At 47.6% G+C, this 19,090-nt stretch overlaps 5 protein-coding genes; 3 read left to right on the forward strand and 2 right to left on the reverse strand.

The window, feature by feature from the left end:
* Positions 1–1,565: 1,565 nt before the first annotated feature.
* On the reverse strand, positions 1,566–2,729 carry GSTUM_00000747001 (uncharacterized protein). XM_002838096.2 has 3 exons: positions 2,484–2,729; positions 2,335–2,424; positions 1,566–2,250 (listed from the first exon to the last, which is right to left on the reverse strand). Exons 1-3 carry the CDS (start codon positions 2,488–2,490, stop codon positions 1,718–1,720), a joined length of 630 nt encoding a protein of 209 aa, XP_002838142.1. The 5' UTR covers positions 2,491–2,729; the 3' UTR covers positions 1,566–1,717.
* Positions 2,730–3,226: 497 nt separating this feature from the next.
* GSTUM_00000748001 (uncharacterized protein) lies at positions 3,227–6,592 on the forward strand. XM_002838097.2 has 4 exons: positions 3,227–3,489; positions 3,618–3,881; positions 4,321–6,041; positions 6,175–6,592. The coding sequence occupies exons 2-4, from the start codon at positions 3,627–3,629 to the stop codon at positions 6,233–6,235; spliced, it is 2,037 nt and encodes a 678-aa protein (XP_002838143.1). The 5' UTR covers positions 3,227–3,489; positions 3,618–3,626; the 3' UTR covers positions 6,236–6,592.
* A 2,426-nt stretch (positions 6,593–9,018) lies between these two features.
* On the reverse strand, positions 9,019–9,772 carry GSTUM_00000749001 (uncharacterized protein; the record flags this gene model as incomplete). XM_002838098.2 has 3 exons in its annotated part: positions 9,019–9,364; positions 9,423–9,548; positions 9,610–9,772. 3 exons carry the CDS (start codon positions 9,770–9,772, stop codon positions 9,207–9,209), a joined length of 447 nt encoding a protein of 148 aa, XP_002838144.1. The 3' UTR covers positions 9,019–9,206.
* A 532-nt stretch (positions 9,773–10,304) lies between these two features.
* Positions 10,305–12,514, forward strand: GSTUM_00000750001 (uncharacterized protein). XM_002838099.2 has 4 exons: positions 10,305–11,062; positions 11,126–11,264; positions 11,327–11,824; positions 11,877–12,514. Exons 1-4 carry the CDS (start codon positions 10,527–10,529, stop codon positions 12,339–12,341), a joined length of 1,638 nt encoding a protein of 545 aa, XP_002838145.1. The 5' UTR covers positions 10,305–10,526; the 3' UTR covers positions 12,342–12,514.
* A 481-nt stretch (positions 12,515–12,995) lies between these two features.
* On the forward strand, positions 12,996–14,241 carry GSTUM_00000751001 (uncharacterized protein; the record flags this gene model as incomplete). The annotated part of the gene is made up of 3 exons (XM_002838100.2): positions 12,996–13,200; positions 13,299–14,074; positions 14,158–14,241. Exons 1-3 carry the CDS (start codon positions 13,077–13,079, stop codon positions 14,239–14,241), a joined length of 984 nt encoding a protein of 327 aa, XP_002838146.1. The 5' UTR covers positions 12,996–13,076.
* Positions 14,242–19,090: the final 4,849 nt, after the last annotated feature.

Here is a 19,090-nt window from a genome sequence, read left to right on the forward strand (position 1 = left end):
GCAATCTCCATTCTTATGGGTGGGCTACAAATCCAAGGTGCCGCAGATGGCACTGCACTCGAGCCCTCGTTCAGCACGGCCGCCGGGTCCGCAAAGTTTCCATACCCTTCCAAGTACTACCGTGCTATCATAGCTCTCTCTTTCTACTATTCGGTGAAACAAATTGTTTACGGTGTCCCTAGAATTATCTAAGAGCTCTTGCCCGATGCCCCGTTATTACTGTAATACGCATTGGGGCACAAGCATGGGTATGAGAACTTTACGGACGTGGCTGTGCAGTGCCGGTTACTCGAGTATGATACCGGTATCATACTCAGCAGTTGCGTGTATAGTAATTGTTAAGGCCAAGGGAGGGCAGGGATGATAGGTAGGATATTATAGGGCTCGTTGGGGTTTTTGAGGCTTGGGGAAATTACGAGTATCGTGCGTGCTCGATTGTCCACAAACGGTACCGGTACTGTACCACGTCCCCCCCCGACTTGAACCTATTTTTTCCTTGTAAAGTGTGGTACTTTAAGTAGAGGGGTGAGCTAGATCTCACTGTACGAGTACAGTACCGTATGGTAACAGTTCATTATCGTGTGTCGAGTCTTGTCTTGCAGGTAGACAGACAAACGGGCAAACAGGCGTAAAAAACGCAATGTACCGTACTTGTGCATACATGTGAAGGATGGGAAGGAAGGGAAAGGAAGGGAAGCAAAGGGAGCGGAAGAGATATACAGTAGGTAGACCGCAGACTTGGAATAATTAATGCGCTCAATTTTTAATTTTTTTTGTTTAAGAAAATTGTGTATATTATGTTTATCGTGATGGGGTGTGATATTCCGATAACCTTTGCCCGTGATAGTCTACCAATAGTCTTTTATTATTGTTATTTTACGGTGTTTCTTATGGATGTGTTGGCATCGGTGGGTGAGCGAGTGGTCGTTTGATCAATATTCAAGTGAGTTGGAAGCGAAAAAAAAAAAAAAGGAAAGGAAGAAGATGGAATAAACCTTCTGGGTGATTAGGAATACGATCGTGGGAACCCAAGTACTCGAGAGTACTGTACAGAACATGACCCGCCCAAATGCACAGTCCCCACTGATTGGCTTGTAGGCTAGATAGGATTTCTACGACTCGGCCAATCAGCAACGAGCGGTGCACTTGGACGGGCTGTGAGTTTGGGTGTTCCGCGATCGAATCTGGGTGTTTTGGACAAGTGGATACCGGCACATGGAGGGATGGAATTATCATGTTCTGTTTGTTCTTGCTGTTGTTGTTGTCATTGGGGAGCGGGGGTTTTCGTGGGACTCGGCTGATGTACGGTACTCGAATAGTTTAATGGAGGTGGACCGTATTGTGTGATATCATACGAATGTACCGATACCCGCACTCGAGCGTACTCGTACAGTTATGGTAATGGTATTGTATCGTGCAGGCATTCGAAGAAGGAAGGGAGAAGAAGGAAAAAAGAAAAGTTCAGTTGAATTTCCCTCGGGTTTGGGGCGGATGATCATGTGGATTTCACCTTTGCCCCACGCACGTCTCCCGTGAGATCCAAAGATGGAAAGTAAACGAACACATGAGTTAAGCCGGACTGGGTTCCGACTTGTTGGATGAAAATTTTTCAATCAAGAACCGGGGTTTGTCTAAGGACCTCTTCTAAGTTCTATCTACTTGTAGCATGTTCCAGAGAGGGGAGGAAGGGTAGGTATTGGGTACCCGGATATGGTATTCATTTTCCCTCGTTGAGCTCACCGCCGTCAATTACCGCCTCGCTCAGCTTGACTTGTCCTTCTTCGTTTGAAGAGGTAGCTTTGGACTTTTTTCCCCCCTGTGTATTGCCTTCCCCCCCTCCTCCTCCCAGAGGAGTCTCAACTTTCTTCATTGGTGAAGAAATCTCGAAAGTTACCGGCCCATCATTAACCAGACTGACTTCCATCATCGCCCCAAAGATTCCATCTTGGACCTTGGTACTTCCAGCCTCAGGTGATAGCTTCTTCTCCTCGACGTATAGTTCTCGGGTCTTCTGGAGCAAAGATGCGTAGATTTCCCTTGCAACAGCTGGAGGACAGGCACCATGGAAATCAGGCTTATTCCCCTTCTTTGTTGTAGCTAACAAAGTGAACTGAGATACCAGTAAAACCTGATGATCGAGATCTAGGACAGATCTCTTCCATCGTCCACCGCCTTCATCATCCCAGACTTTTAATTTTAGTATCTTGTTGGCGATTGCTTCGACGTCTTTTGGGGTATCATATGGAGCAACTGCAGGGAGGTGGGATATCGGTGTTAGTATTGAAGGAGAGAGATAGGGGGGAAGACAAGGAGGAAGTCTTGATCCTATCATACCAGCAGCTAACACAAGAAGCCCTTGGCCGATTGAGGAGACAACTTCTTTATCGACGGTAACAGAGGCCGAGAGAACTCGTTGTATGATGGCTAGAATGGTGTTAGATGGAGATGGCATTACGGAAAGGGCATAGTGGATTCAGAAGGACCTTTCATGATGCTAGTAGGTGTATGGAGCGGGGGAGGGCAGATGAGAAATGATGGGGCTCAAACGAGGGGGGGGGCGGAGAAGAGAGCGGTTTCAGTGAAATTGAAGCAGGTGGATGAGGCTCTGCTGTAGACATGCGAGTTTCGAAAGAGAAGTAGAGGTTATGTTATTGAAGGAGAAGATGTGGGACTTGCTAGAGGCGGCGGGGGATGGATGCTGGAATTCGAGTGGATTCCTTCATCTTTTGTGGGCGGAGGGGCGAAGGAAGGTGAGAGCGCAGAGCGAGGACGTGTGGTTTGTGCTGAACGCTAGAATTTTACATAACCTCCAGCGCATGATCAACCTATTGGCGTTGGGATGAGAGCGGGAGGAGGAGTTGGGAGGAGAGAGAAAGTGAGATTATGTTGATAATTATCAACAGCTCTCCTCCTGGCTGGCCTCAAACGTTTTTCTACAGCATGGCTGATGTGTATTTATGATTGTGGAACATCGTGCTCCCTTGCTTCCTACTGTACGGAGTCCGTATGTTCGCACAGGACATTTGTTATATTATATTGCTTTGCAGAGTTTTAGATGGGAATAGGGTGTTGATATAGCGAGAGATGCCCTCTGAACGATAAGGCGCTTTGGCTATTCAGAAATCACGAGGGCTATCCGCCTGCGGCCTTGCCTTCGACTGGAATACTGCAGCCAACTCCTGCTTCTGTAAAATCTTGTCCAACCCCAACAGGAGAAACTGCTTCGAACCCACTGCTAAATGCTGGGAAAAGGATAGACCCAAGCCTTGACCCATCTTTCACAACCCCAACCTTACTGTGCCTGCCGTATGTAACTCTTTAATCCACGACACTTCACCTACTTATCATACCAAGGCAAGGAGCGAGGACAGGAGATCTGGCCATCACCACTAATACCATCACCCGAGCTAGAGCCGCTTACATTTTTACACCCCACAACCGCAACACGCAGCAGCGACAGTATCGTCAAACAACCCGCGAAGCGCAAAGGTACACTTTAAATCCCACTCACCGCCTGTGGTCCCTCAACCTCCACCCCGCCCGCCTACATCCCCCACCTCCTACCGGCGCACCGTCGAAGAAGTTTACGAAAGCAGCTGACACCTCTTCCCCCTCAGATATACGCAATGTCCGCCCGCAAACTCCAGCAGGAGGTCGAAAAGGTCTTCAAACGTGTGTCGGAAGGTATCCAGTCCTTCGAACAGATCTACGAAAAGCTCCAACACTGCAACAATGCATCGCAGAAGGAGAAGCTGGAAGACTCGCTAAAACGCGAGATCAAGAAGCTTCAACGACATAGGGATCAGATTAAGACATGGGCGGCAAACTCGGAGATAAAGGACAAAAAGCCTTTGTTGGACGAGAGGAAAAAAATAGAGACGGTAAGGGTTTCCCGACTTTTAGGGGTCTTGCTCCTTCATGCTCCTCCATTGCATATACCCTCCCCCCCACTTTCCTTCATTTTTGGTCTTTCAGGTAGGCACAAAATATGGTCTGGGCAAAGGGATAGCAATGTTCTTTGTTACGCATCTCGCGTTGCAGGGAGGGAGAAGGGGGTCAGTTTGCTGCTACGTTTAATGGTTCTGTTTTTCTGGTGGCGATTACGGCGGCAATGTGCGTCCTCTTGCACCTTGCGGCACATTGATATATTTGTAGCGGTGGAGACGGAGACCAATTTCTTTTTTGTTTACTCCAGGAGACAAAAAATTCCCACGCATATTATCCCCCTCTTTCAGACCTTTCTTGCATGTCATGGAGTTTATAGTCCGAAGCTGATGTGTCTCTTCCCTGTCATTCGGGGATATGTTCGTATTGCTCTAGCAAATGGAAAAGTTCAAAGCTGTGGAGAAAGAAATGAAGACCAAGGCTTATTCAAAAGAGGGCCTCATGGCATCCACCCGTCTAGACCCTATGGCCCAAAAGAAACACGATTTGGTGACCTTCTTGTCAGATTGTACATCCGACCTGGACCGTCACATCGAAGCCTGCGAAGCTGAGGCGGAATCACTGAGTGTTACGCTGAAGAAGGGGAAGAAGGATTCGTCAAAAGCGGATCGGGTTGCTGAAGTTGAGAAGCAAATGGAGAGGCATAAGTGGCATCAGGCAAAGCTGGAACTGATCATGCGGCTTTTAGAGAATGGGCAGCTAGAGGTTGAATCCGTAGAGAGAGTCAAGGATGACATAAGGTTCTATATCGATTCTTGGCAGGATGTTGACTACCAGGAATACGACAGTGAAAACATATACGATGAACTTGACCTTGACGAGGAGAATGCGGAGGATCTATACGGTATAGGAGCAGATGCAGATAGAATGTCAAGCCAGGAAACCCAGAGTATACAGGACGATTTATCTGAACGCCCGGGCTCAACGAAGGACTCTGTCACCGGAGGCCGTAGGCCAAGTACCCAACTCAAATCCCCCATGCCAGCTCTGGCAACATTACATCAGCCAGCTAGTTCCGCGGCTTCCCCGTATATCAACAATGGCCCACCCCCTTCAAATGGCTCCATGAAACCGGCCCCCATACCAACGCGGCCGCCTGGCGAAGTTCTGAAGTACGCGTCAGTCGCGACTGCCGCGGCGGCTGCGGACCGAAATGTTGGAATTGCTCCTCTGCCCCCTCCGCCCGGTATGGCAGCCCAAGCGTCAGCTGCCAGCTCAAGTTTGGGAATGTCACCCTTACCACCCCCGAACGCTCCAAGACAACCTTCGCAGAGACAAGGCAGCGGTTCAGGGGGTTTGCCTGCGCCGGCGCTCACAACTCCTTCTCTGCCAGATAAGTGTCAGGCCTCTGTGCCCCATACACCTTCTATTGAGGCGGCTGTTGCGGTTGCACCATCTCCTAAGCCTTCAAATGTTTCAACTGCCCCTCCTATATCCCCCAGGAATCAACAAGAATCAGCGAAGCATGAGGAACCCGCCCATACCAAGAGTTCGAGGAATGTGCCAACAAGTGAACCAGAGTCTTCTAGGTCGATACCGGAGCCTTCTCCGTCACCGCTGCCGGAATCACAGACTAATGGAGCGAGCGATAGCTCCATGCCTATAGTTGCGTCTCCGGGTCCAGAACCTAGCCCTCCGCCAGCCGAAGAATCAGTGTACTATCTTCCACCTGGCCTTCAGGATCTAATGTCATCCTTCGAAAATACCAAGAGGCGCTTGCTTCCCCAACCCGGAAGCCTCCACCGTTCGCTCGAGATCTCAATGGTTAGCGCACCAGACACGATTGATGCCGAGAAGCCTCGTCATTATAAGCCAACTACAAAGTACAACACCCCTGCTCATTACCCCCAGGAGCCGCTCCCTGTCTTTGACGACCCGAGTTTGTACAAGCGCATAGACGTAGACACGCTCTTCTACGTATTCTACTACCGCCAGGGCACCTACCAGCAATACCTTGCAGCTAAAGAGCTCAAGCGTCAGAGCTGGAGGTTCCACAAGCAGTACCAGACTTGGTTCCAACGCCACGAGGAACCGAAAACTATAACTGAAGAGTACGAGCAAGGAACGTATCGGTTCTTCGATTATGAGTCTACGTGGTCGGTAACCCTTTGATTCTTTTTTTTTGTACTTTTCCTTCTCTCCCCCCCGTTTTTTTTTTACCTCTCGATGTGATGAAACCACTGGGCTAAAGTTGTTGGCGGTTGTTCCTTTGTCACTTATCTATTATAGGATGAATCGCCGTAAAACAGACTTCAAGTTTGCGTACAAATACTTGGAAGACGACCTTTAAACTGTCTGCCTATCTGCCTATCTGTAAGGTCGGCCGTTCTCGCATCGGAGGGAGTTTTTTTCACTTTTTTTTTTCACTTGCCATTCTTCATTTCTGTTTCCTGTTCCTTTCGCCATCTGTTTTTTCCCATAATTTTAGCTTAGGCCTTATCACTCTACCTTCATCCTGTTTAGTAGTTCTAGTGGTGGGGGACTGGAAATGGGGAAAAAGTGGAAAAAGTGGACACAGAATATGGGAAGTGGAGACGGGGTGGGTGGTACTGTAGGCGCAGTGGCATTGCGGTAATAGCAGTGGTGGCGGTATTGTCTAGTAGTTTGGTAGTATGATATGATACTATTGAAAACCCTTTGCTCTCCACTATGTCATCCACGTTGGCTATGTCTTGTGTGATTGCTGTTTGATTTGAATTGCTAGGCGCGGCTGGTTAGTTGCGGTAAACCGATTCTGAAATGGCATTGGATTAACCTTTAGCTTTTTTTATTTATTTTACAATTGAACTTTCTGAGGAATTTGGCAGTTATGGGGGCGAAGCTGGGGAGAGGGAATGAATTTCCCACCTGTGTGGGGATGTAAGTATGATGAGCGCATTGCTTTGTTGGACTGACAACTTGTTGAAATATCCTTATGATACGCTCTAGGTAGAATACCATACCTTATAATTTACTCAATGCTATCATAGGCATTCCCTTTCAGGCGGAATATGTGGGTCGTTGGTATTATCCCCAATATGGTATGTGAGGTTGGCTATCTTATTATTTTTCTATTCTGATTGATCGTGCTTTGTATCCTGCTTTTCTGGTTCATGATTTATCACTCGGAGTTTATGCCCTGTACCCTGTGCCGTTTGCCGTGTCTGGTATCATAATATCATAATATTATCATGTCCGGATGCGTAGGTATCATAATTGCCATACCACCAGCAGTGTGATAAAGCGTCATAGGGATAACAACGAACTTAACTGGTCCATAATAAAAAAATTCCCCCGCAACGGTTGTGAGGGTCCTTGTCTGTATCTTCGTGAAGGCACGGAAAGGGGGTTAAAATTTCGGAGAGCCAATTGGGTTGGTGGGATACCGGAGCGCTGCGCATTAGATGACTTGGACTCGGCGCGAATGCCTTGCCTGAATAGGGCCCCACAGTCGGGTCCAGCAACCTAGTATGATACTTGACCATTGGACACTTATGAATATATATGGGAGGCGCCATGCCGCTCTCAGCCAGACATCTGTAGCCCACAACCCCTCCTCTAGTCTGGTCCAGTCCTGGGCGTATCCAAGCCCACCCTTTCCTATGATTGTGAATGTCACTTTGCACGCGGAGTATTAGCGGCCGAGATGGTTTTGTGGTTGGCCGTTAGTAATCAGTGTTTACAGTTCCTCTTCCCTCTCGAAGAAGTATTTTCTGCAATGTGCATTCGATTTTTTAATGATGATATAATATTCAACCTTGAGTGGAGAAGTCCAGATCTGCTAGTAAGTGGGATAGGTATTTGTTCCCACATTGGTATCATGCGGGATATCTCACTGGCTCGAGGACCAAGCTGTTAGGAACCGGTTAGCCCCAGTGTGATTAACAGGATCCCAGGAGTTTAACCCCCCCCCCACCAAGAGTTATTGTTGAACGATCCATCTTGTGGTGTGAAGGGAAATTTTTTTAACAAATTCTGCCTTATGGGAAATGGGAGGTTGAAAGCCTTCTTGCCTCCCTCAATGAGGGTGTAGAGTGGATGACTGCTGCAGGGTAATGGAATCTAGCTCTGACAGGTCCTCTGATTTATGATTTCACCTATGATAATTATAGTTTCTGAATGTTATCATAATATTATACTCTGGTGGGGGCACACTAGCTATATATATACATATTTAAAAAGGTCGAGCGTGAATAGTGCTAGTTGTTGACAGATAGTGACAAATACTAATTTCTTGATATATATATTTTTGCTCCTAATCCTCACCCGCCATAGGGCCCTCCTCACTCACTCACTCGCGCGTGAATAGTGGCTGCCAACGGGAGCCCAATAAATTATATCAGCAACCCCATATATCCGACAAAATCTTCGACCGTCTATATCTCAGTGGTGGTAGATAAAATCCCTTTAGCTACTCTGATCACGGCTAATTTAGATGGGTGTTTTCCTCGATTCGTTGACCTTTTGTCTTTGCCTACATTTCTTTGAGTACGGGGGCAGCGCGGACAGTGAGATGTGGTTGATATATCATAGTTTGTGTCGTACTGGACTTGATATAGGGCAAAGCTTCTCTCACCACTGAGCGTCTTGCATTTTTTTTCAGGGGCCTGAGTTATGAATGCACATGGCGATTAGTGGAGCGTTCTGCACAGCAAGACGGACCACGGCGCTAATCGGGATTACGGGATTAGCAATGAAACTAGTGTTTTTAAGGGAGCTTCTCGCCGTTTTATCAAGGAAGAGATTTAGAGCGTTTTAGTCACCGGTGAGGTTGGGAAAAGGGTAGGGTTACTATAGTGGCTTTTCTGGGTGTCGGATGCAGCCTAGGGGGGGGAGGTACGGGATAGTTGTGTGAGTGGTCGTGTTGTCTCGTCTGGGTGTCTGGATATTGGCTTTGTGGCCCTGGCATCTTAAACTGCGTCTTAATGCGTATGGAGACGGGCATGGGCGGAAGCGTGCGTTTGGATGTTATTGATGTAAAAGCGCGAAGATGGATCAGAGTGTTATGGGTACTGGGAGAATCAAGGAGATCGAGTGATGGTTCGTGAATGGTGTATGAGGAGCAATATTGAAATGGCTGGACGGAGGTTTTGGTTGTGGGAGACAGTTATTCGTTTTCTTTCATAGTATAACAGAGTTCTGCAGCATACTTCTGGAATTGTATAATTTCCGTCTCCACTTTCCCATCCCACCTTAATTCAATAAAAAAAAAAATGAGGAAACCGAAGGGCAAAACAAACAAGAGCTTCATCCCATAAACACCGTTTCTTTTCATTCCGGACCTATTTACTGCCAAACCAGGAACCGATTCCACCCTTGGCTTTTGAAGACTCGCTCTCGATTTTAAGATCTGCCTCGTCAATCTTCGACATGATGGCCTTCCCGGTCTTGTCTTTCGTCTCCTCGAGTTTGTGTTGGCCTTCAGTGATGCGTGATTTACCTGGTGCAATTGTTAGTATAGGCTCCCGTGTTTGTTTTCGGTAGAGTTGGAGACAAACCATCACGAACTGTGGAGTCGATAGCGCTGCCGGCTTTTGCCATGGACTCCTCAGCACTAGTCTTGTTCTCTGTGCCACGGTGAGGGAGCTCGTCCCTGATGCTTGCCGATGCACGAGATGCGTCCTCTGTTCGTCTATTTGTTAATTGTTTCATTTCACCTTCTGATGTAGTAATGGACAAACTAACGTTTCATCTTCTTCCTAGCAACACTTGCATCTCCTCCGGCATTGTAGAAATAGTATGCTGCGATAGTAGCTACCCCGGCGCCGATATATATCGGCAAACGGTTCTTTAGAGGGCCAGTGGTTCTGGGAAGGGTTCCTGCGGGGTCTGGTGGTGGAACGGACATGTTTGTAATTAGATATTATGGGTATGGAGTTTCGAGTGATGGACGGGAGATAGATGTTGGGGTTAGAGTGAGGGCGTGATTGCGGTTCTAATACCGGTATGGTGAGAGAGTCGTGATTTGATTTGTTTTACGAAGGGGTAGAGGGGAGTTTTAGCTGTGAATTTATTTGGAGTTGAAAGAAAAGATGACGGTGAGCATGCAAATACGTCATTGCTGCGAAATATTGGGGGCTAGGCTGTTTTAGGAGGATTGAGAGGAGTGGAAAGGGGATTTACACTGGGAGACAGGCTGGGGAAACAGGGAAGGAGTTGGGCTTTTCAGAATCACTTCTCTTGCTGGGGGGAATTGGGGATGCGAGTAGAAGATTGAACTCCTGAGGGGGTTCATGGGGATATTAGGGAAGGACATATCATAGCACAGGATATCGTTCCCAATGCATAACACAGCACGCTTCGTAGTATAATTGGGCACTCGTACTTCCTGGCTATAATCAGAGCTTGGCGAAGCATTACCGGTAGTTCCCTGCGCTGATCCATCTTTCTCTGGTGACGAAACTCTTTGCCTGCTCACTTGATTTATTTTCCTTCTCTTGCTTCTCCTTCCCTTCTTTCCTCCTGTCTTTCCTTTATTAACCTCACCCCTTATCTCCTATGTCACTAATTTTTTTCTCATTACTATCGTTACTCTATTCTGTCCCCCTGATTATCATTAGTAACAATTGGTGCTAGCAGCTAGGGCGCTCATCAACCAATCGATGGCCTCGCTATTATCCTTTAGGGCTTCGCGTTCATTTAATTCCTCCTCCGGTGAACTTAACCTCCGCATAAACCTACAGGATAACACCGTATCACAGCCTCCTACTGCACCAGCCTCCGAAGCCGGCGACGTCCCAGCCCAACCGTCCAACGCTTCTGCTACTTCTTCAGCTGCTCCTGGGCGCCGCGAAACGCTCCGGAAAGCGATCGCCCAGAGAAAGTATCGGGGATGGACTATCGACCCAGCCACCTCCTCTGTCGGCGATGAGCTAGAAATAGCTGGTGGTGACGGCGCACCCGATCCTCGGGCTGGGGGAGTTGTGGAGAGGACGGGAGAGGAGGACATAGAGATTGTCGTACCATCCGGCGGCGGCGGTGAAGATGGGTCACTGCAGGAGCGGGGGAGAGAGAGGTCGAACACGGGCGGGAACGCGAGAAGGGATAGTGCAGAACACGTACCTGAGAGGAGACAATCGCAGAGGTGGAGAAAAAAGGAGATTGCGGAGGTTGATATTCTTTACGAGAACCAGAGGGGGTAAGTTTCATCTAGCTTGCGTTGGGGTTTTATTGGACTGATGGATGTATGGGTGGGGGGTAGGGTATTTGCGTGCGGTATTCCCTTGTTCTCTTCGAAGGGATTGTTGAACCTCGACCCTGCACCCTGGCAAAACGGGTTATTTCGTGATTCGGCCGTGAGCATTGTCAATGCACAACTTCCAGATCCGTCATGGGCTTGGGTAATTTTGCACTCTCTGCCTCCCGTAATATGCTTGTGGCTAGTTGTGGCTGACTCGGCTAGGCGTGGAAGACCTGGTATGTGGACATGACACAAGATGTGGATGAAGAAGGGTGGACTTATAGCTTCTCTTTCAACCCTGCATTCTCGTGGCATGGGAACCATGTGTGGTTCCACTCTTTTGTTCGCCGACGCCGGTGGATACGAAAGCGTATTAAAATGTCCTACGATCCAGACTTTTCCTCTCGTGAAGGTAGCCAGGAACGGCCCCATGGACTCAACCAAGACTATTTCACTATTCACTCTCGGCGCTTGGCAGACGGTGGGTCAACCGGGACAGGAGCGGGAAAAAGGAAGCAACGACGAAGTGTAATGGAAGGGAGTGAATGGACAGGGCAAAATGCGGAGATGGATGACGATCTTGAAGAGGAAGGACTAATAACTGATATCCCAAAACTTTTGAGAGTGCTGAGAATCGCCCGATTGGATCGTGAGAAGATTGAAGTTGTAGGGAAATTTTTAAAAGATGGTGGGGAGGAGGTGACATATCTCCCCGAAAGGGTATAATTCCTTTTATGTGGGAAGGTTGTTTCTTATACTGATTTAATACTAGATACCTCACATCATGTCATTGATGATATTCCAAGCATCCCGTCGGCAACTCCTAAAGCTCCTCATTGCCGCAGCCGATGAATTCACTCCATCGCAGCCCTCAACTCCATCACAGCCCTCAACTCCATCACAGCCCTCATCCACCGTATTAACCCCACATGCCGAACCCTCAGATCTTCTCCCAACAGATGGCTCATCAACACCACAGTCAGGGTCAGCGGTGGAACTGCAGTCGGGAACCCAGAAAGCAGACCGAAAAGCCGCTAGGCAAAGAAAACACGAAAGTCTCAAGAAAGCAATCGAAACCGCAGAACAAGAAGTCCGCCGACTTGAGTATTGGAGCGACGTCAAGGAGGTCGCTGCAGAAACTGAGGGCGGCATGAGAATTGCCGAAGAACAGACTGGATTACCCCTTGGGATGGATGATTCCGAACTCAAATGGAAGGGAAAGGAGGTGGAGAGGTGAAACAAGTAGGGGTCAAATATGTCTAATTGGTTTTGGAAGGCTCTCTTTCTTATAGTTACCGCTACAGTTTGTTTCTGCTTTTTGTGTTCTACTGAGTGGTTTTGTTTATTTTTGTAGAGGATTGCTGGGTTCATTCGGACCCCAGGCGCATTTAACTATGGTTTTTCAAAAAATTAGCGCGCCGTGAATTGGCAAGGTGTTCATATGTTGTCGTTCGTCGGATGGTTGGTGGTGCCGAAGATATTCGCTCCGGTATAGGCGCTCTGCCTATGTTTGCACGATCTGTCATACAGGAATAGCTGGTTTAGAAATATCCGCACTAGATGGTACTGTACCGGCACAAAAAAAGGATGCTCGGATCAAAAAGGAATTGCCACCAGTGCGGTTCGAACGCACGCATCTTTCGATAGCACAGTTTTGTTCACAAGAAACTTAAATGTGCCGCCTTAAACCACTCGGCCATAGTGGCGTTGATGAATTCGAGCTAAATTTCATTTATCTATCCAAACCGGGCCAAGTCACTTCCAACTGCAAACCCATTGCCGGGAGGCTCCGGTCAGCTCAAACGGCCGGTGATATCCGTTTAAGCCTCAGATGCAGTATCATACCGGTATCTCCCACCACACAAACTATCCTGGGTAGCACCCCACCACCCTCTGTATCCCCCGCTTTAGTAAGACCCTTTCATACAAACGGACACTTGACGAATTTTCATAAATTACAACATAGCACGTAATGGCCGGACTTATAAGCGAGCAGTTAACGTTCTTTAAGGATAATGGGTATTTAGTTATTCCTGGGGAGTTGTCGCCTGGGGTCGTTGATGAGTTGAAGAAGGAGACCGGGAGCCTTCTCAACGGTTAGTGCTTTCTTTCCTACCGCTTGCAATTAATGCGGTTATATTGTGAGGCGACAGTGGAGGCAGGGCGGTGACTGATATGGGTGTTTGCGGAGCAGGGTTCCCACTCGAAGGGCATCCAATGACTCGCTTCTCTGCTGGCGGGCAGAATGAGGAAGACGAAAGGAAACATGTTGGAGATGATTACTTTCTGGGCTCAAATGACAAGATACGATTCTTTTTTGAAGAAGGCACGCTTATCCTTCCCTCTTACCCCCCCCCCCTTTCGCTACTAATACAGCCCTTCATAGACGCCTTCGATTCCACCGGCGCCCTAACGAAGCCTAAATACCTCGCAATCAACAAAATTGGCCACGCTCTCCATTCACTATCCGCCCCCTTCCGCTCCATGACTCTCTCCCAGCGCAACAAAGCCATAGCTGAAGACCTGGGCTTCCACGACCCGCGCGTGCTACAAAGCATGATAATCTGCAAGCAGCCGGAAATCGGCGGGGCTGTACCGCCCCACCAGGACTCTGCGTTCCTATATACTGATCCACCTAGTGCCGTTGGTTTCTGGTATGCTCTTGAAGATGCTAACGCTAAGAATGGGTGTTTGAGTTTTGTCCCTGGGAGCCATAAATGGGCACCTATTAAGAAGAGGTTTGTTCGGCGTGATGCTGGTGGGACGGGGTTTGAGGAGTTGGGTGAAGGGCAGGGAGACGGCGTCAGGGAAAGGTTTGGTAGTGCCGCGGCGGAGGCTGGGGAGAAGAGGGATGAGGAGTTTGTGATGGGTGAGGTGAAGAGTGGGGATCTGGTGCTTATTGATGGGAATGTGTTGCATAAGAGTGAGAGGAATACTAGTGGGGTTTCGAGGTGGATTTACACATTCCATGTGAGTGTTTTTATGTTTCGATATTTGTTTTCTTGGCTGGGGTGAGTTAGTCTACTAATTGTAGCGGTGGTGTGGTGGTGTAGATTATTGAGGGGGAAAGGAAGTATGATGAGACGAATTGGTTGCAGCCCCCGGAGGAAGGGTTCTCGAGGTTGAATGAGGTTTAAGTTAGACATCTTATATCCATCACTGATTTATGAACCGAGACCGTTATTGACCGAACCGAACCTTCATATCGCTATTGCAGATGGTCATTGGTCGAATCGGTATAGCAGATATGGTATTCAGATAATAGACCTGATTTTACGGGTTTCCTGGCGCTGTTCTGGTGATAGGCGGAGAGTTATAGTATTACTCGGTGTCATACTACCACACACATCTCCCCCAAACTATTGGCCCCTCTACATTTTCTTGTTGAAGGGGGATATATAGCTGGGCCGAGAGATATCATCAAGGGTATGAAGGGTACCATTTGTGGTACCCAAAAATACCACAAATCATTGAGCAGAAATTTATGTGCTGTATTGGGGGATAAATAAAGAAAGCAGCTGTATCCAGGGCTAGCATTGGAGACATTGTGACGACAAGTCGTCAATTCAGCGGTGATACTCACGGGGGAACTTATGACTGTTGATTTAGACACACTGCACTCTAGAGGGCAGGCTGGGGTGCACGGATACCAGAGCCGAGCCTGTGTTACTTTTCCTGTTGGCTCATGATCTAGCTTCAATGATATCCAAGTGCCAGCTATGCTCCGATAGTAAGTATGAGGGAGAAGTACAACACCTCACAAAAAAAACCGTTATACCAATAACGGCGTTTGGGTAATAAGAATATCAATGCAAAAAATATCAGCGCAGCAAGGGAAAGGAACTCGAAGGATTTGTGCATGGTGTTACTAAGACAGACCGCCAGAGGTTGTTTGGTACATGGGTAGTGACGAATATGGGAAGTGCCCCGCAGTAAGTTTCGGGTGCGAAATGTGTCTTCAAGGGACGAAATTATGATATGATAATAATATTATTATAAAAGTTGGCTATTGTTTGCTGATGCCAGGGCACCCTCGCCCTTAGAGGAATAGCCAAAGAAAAACCAACAATAAAAAGTGATTGGCTTTCCAGCTGTGCGATATGTCGGGTGGGATCTTGAATGGGCAGTGTATTTTAGATAGGCGGCCTGGGATTGACAGTGACACAATAACGCACTTGCAAGTATATAAAAGAAGGATGATTTAAGCATTAAGCTGCTCCCTTGCCTACCATAACCCTCGTCCGTGTATCTGAGTTTCAAGTGTGACCTGTATTGTGTGGCTCCGGACACTGCGAGTTAAGACCCCGACAACAACAAAACAGTCCCACCTTGCCAACGTAGTTGTGGCCCAACCACCACCAATGAGAATTATTCCCTCTGTAGGTCCCTTGAGGCCAATGGACAGGGGTATTTATAAGGGGGATAGGGAAAGTAAGTTAAGTGGTAGGCTGGAAGATGAAGGAAAGTTTGCATGGGAGGGAGACTAATTATCATAATGGGTATTTTTACTAAGATTCAATCCGAGTGATAGTCGGTGATGACATAGCTGGGTCCCATAACCTTTGGCGCCGGCCGCGCCGAGAGGAATCGGTTTCCAAAAACCGGGCCATGCCAGGTTTGGGTAGCCCAAAAGGGCGCATCCTTTGTCTTATCACTGGTAGGTGAAGCCGTTAGCGATTACACATGGTTCTCCCCATCTTGACCATTCAAACCAGGGGGGGGCATGCTGCAAGTCGCCTAGACGTCCTCTGGAATTCGGGGCATTCCAAGTGCTGCCTGGTGGTTACCTGGGGGCTACAGGGATTTAGCACCCTGATGTGATCTCTACCGGACTGGCCTGCGCTCCTCATGATCGGGACTGCACTTGCTGGGTTGCCGGCTTATAGATCACTGATTAAGGATGGATTGGGGATTCTTTCTTCTTCCGGAATACGGACAATGACATACAGTGCAGGGAATATGAGCATCGCCCCGTGAGACAGACTTGTTGTGAATTATGCCCGGTCCAAATAGATGATCACAACCAATCTCCTGCCGTATGATACAAGATGACGATGGCTAACTAAACTAGCAATGCCCTATGCATATAAGAGGATCTTCAAGGGCAGAAAAATGAAATATGCTACGGGGGGGGGGATAGAAGAGAAACAAATCTCGTTTTCACCTTGCGGGTGATTGGGGTTGTTACCAATTGGGTAGCAATGGGAATAAGGGAAACTCAAATGAGAAAAAAAGGATAGAGAACAGCTCGTATCATACCCTTGGCTTAAAGATGTGGTCAACCTCTTTTATTCTATTTTGTGTTGCTGTTCTGGTGGCTTTTGGTGGACTTTTGTTGGGTGTTGTTGGCTCTATGTTCCACCGCTCTTGTGGGGTGTATGGTATCATATTGAGGGAAATAATCTATGATACCACTCGGATAATTCCAAAACAAAGGTTTGATATAAGAGTGATTATAAATGCGCAGTGGTCTCCTTCCGAAGCTGTAGATGCATTGCCTCTTTCATTCCTGATGAGTTTTGGCAGGTGGCATTTGAGGGTGTCTCTACATCTCCCTCTATGCAGAGATAGTTAGCTATTAGTGGGGGGTAGCGATTGGGCAGCGGGGGGTCCCACTGCTGCCCTGCCGATTGTGCGGTGAGGGTTACCAAACGAATAACATGTCTTGTCTTCATGTTTTATCACTCGTCGGCATGGCTGGTTAGCTGTTGTGAATATAAGTAAATACTGTAGGAGGCAAAAACATACGGGCATGAGGGATAGAAGTGACTTGCCGGGTTCTTGGGGATGGACGGGTCCCTTAGGCACACGAATACTGGAGAGGGAGAGAATGGTTTCCTGGGCGGCGGGATCGACTGTTGTGGAACATTGGGCGAGAAACCAGCGAAAAATAATGAGAACCTAGGAAATACCTAAAGTTGGGGCAGCAAGTCTAACTCGGACCAAGAAATACATATGCTAAGTGATTACCTGTCAAAATAAGGTTCAATTGGATATACATTCTTTCACCTCAAAGCTCTCTTGTCAGAGCCTTTACTACTAGACTATTTAAGTTAGGTATTATCACAGCTACTACTTGCATCAGAGCTGGAATTTCGAATGGTAGACTTTGGTAGGCTACCTCCAACAATCAGATAGCACTTAGTTGTCTTGTCCACTGACTGCTGCAGAGGGTCTAAGTGGAAATCAACAGTATCATGCCAGTTTATCAAACTTATTACATAGAATACCTCTTAGGGTCGACTCCAGTTTATTTATCTTATAGCCTTTGGATAGCAGAAATGAGTTCTATATCCTATATGCCAGTAAAAGAAACCTGCTCAGGATAGTCGGAATAGTCACATTCTTGGTACTATTTTTCTTTGCCCAACCGTTAACATATTTCAAAAGCAACTCTTTCAGAGTCTGTGCCTCTTCCTTATAGAAAGGCACAATGAACACTGACACATATACCATTTCTCTAATTTGTTTCTCTAATCCCGGAAAAATCTTCAGGAGGAATATCTAAAACTAGATATCCTTCTTGTGAGTGCAGTTCAGAAAGTTAGTCCGGTGTTATTAGAGACAGTAGATTATAGGTCGGGATCATGACGGGGTGTTGGAGAGAAAAGAGGTCTAATCAAATAGAGTAAAGAAGTTAAAAACACAATGGGCAATTGTGTCGTGCGAAGGTGGTGATGGAGCGGCAATAGCAATAGGATCTACTAATGTATTGTACTAGTACATAGTCCTTAATTGAAAGATTAATCAGTATTCAAGTTAATACAGATGGTGGACCAGTAAACAGGAGAGCTCAGCAAACAATACACTAAAAGTGTCTTAGCAAGAGAGGCTTCATTTGGTCTGCTCGTTGAGTCCCAGTGAACTCAATCGGCCAGCCCGTCCGGTTCCCTGTACGGTACCACCCGACTGGCGCAGGCTATTTGACTGACTGCCTGACCGGACTGACTACGGGAAAGCTGCTTTTCAAAACCAAAGTCCGGCCTGGCTTGGGCATCTGACCGTTTTGCCTGGACATCTGGGCGTTTTGTCTTGAGTTGATGCAAGATTGGACCGGGGGTTGCCTAGGAACCGCCGGGTTTTGGCGACTCTGAATAATTTCGACCGGACCAGCCGCTCGGGATCGCGGCTCATTCAGCCTCTCCTAAACAGCGTTGATAACTGGTGATAAGTTGACGAAAAAAATGGATCCGTTGGCGTGTTGCGCAGCCGGACTGTTGACGAGGAAGAAAAAGAGATGGAATCAAGCCCAATTGTGATAGAAAGAGAAACCTTGTCTGTAGGTTACTGTCTCTGCTCGAGTGTGATGTGCTTAGGGAAGCAAAGAATTCCCGCTGATAGGCGGAAATCAGTACGCTAAACGCCAAACTGGAAATTCTGCATGATCTAAGCCCTCAAACCAAAGACCACCCCTCACCAGCACACTCTCAACCGGGTTTTTTTTGGAAATCCCCATGCTCGGGTGCCAGGTGCCGGCTTTTTCTCAGTTGCAAGGGTATGGTACTCGCTAGTATGATATAGGAACGGTGGTCTTCTGTATGATAGATCCCTTAAAAATCTGCCTCATCTGACTGACCATCGACGTTATTACTTACAGTTGCTGGGCTCTATAAAACTCGGACAGGCATAGCGACTATCATTTCCCGTAATGGCCCTTCGCCTCCCTGCTCCTCTTGGATAATATCAGTGCTCTAACAGACACCTGAAACCTATCCTCTTGCCCACTTCGGATCGCTCAGCAATAATACAAATTACTAAGTCAGCACTAGTCTGGACCGGTATGCACTCGTATGCAGGACTAGTAGAGGCCCCCTCCAGACCCAGGGGATGACGAACATCGTAACACAATAACATGCAAATAGCTTTTACCATGACTTTAGAGAGCCGACCAATGGTTGAGACCCTTTGTAAAAAATATTCCTTAAATCTGTATCGAAAGGGTCTATAAGGGGTGCGCTTAGGCTACCTTTCTTTAGTCTATAGGCC

This window comes from Tuber melanosporum (genome assembly GCF_000151645.1).
Source record: "Tuber melanosporum whole genome shotgun sequence assembly, scaffold_222, strain Mel28".
Classification (NCBI taxonomy): Eukaryota; Fungi; Ascomycota; class Pezizomycetes; order Pezizales; family Tuberaceae; genus Tuber; species Tuber melanosporum.

Bases quoted from the DNA above. Each gene is read 5' to 3' on its own strand.
- GSTUM_00000748001 (XM_002838097.2), top strand. From the start codon at position 3,627: ATGTCCGCCCGCAAACTCCAGCAGGAGGTCGAAAAGGTCTTCAAACGT. The intron at 3,882-4,320 runs GTAAGGGTTTCC...GTATTGCTCTAG, and splicing joins AGAGGAAAAAAATAGAGACG to CAAATGGAAAAGTTCAAAGC. The intron at 6,042-6,174 runs GTCGGTAACCCT...TATCTATTATAG, and splicing joins TTCGATTATGAGTCTACGTG to GATGAATCGCCGTAAAACAG.
- GSTUM_00000750001 (XM_002838099.2), top strand. From the start codon at position 10,527: ATGGCCTCGCTATTATCCTTTAGGGCTTCGCGTTCATTTAATTCCTCC. The intron at 11,063-11,125 runs GTAAGTTTCATC...GGTGGGGGGTAG, and splicing joins CTTTACGAGAACCAGAGGGG to GGTATTTGCGTGCGGTATTC. The intron at 11,825-11,876 runs GTATAATTCCTT...ATTTAATACTAG, and splicing joins TGACATATCTCCCCGAAAGG to ATACCTCACATCATGTCATT.
- GSTUM_00000747001 (XM_002838096.2), bottom strand. The intron at 2,251-2,334 runs GTATGATAGGAT...ACCTCCCTGCAG, and splicing joins GCTTCTTGTGTTAGCTGCTG to TTGCTCCATATGATACCCCA.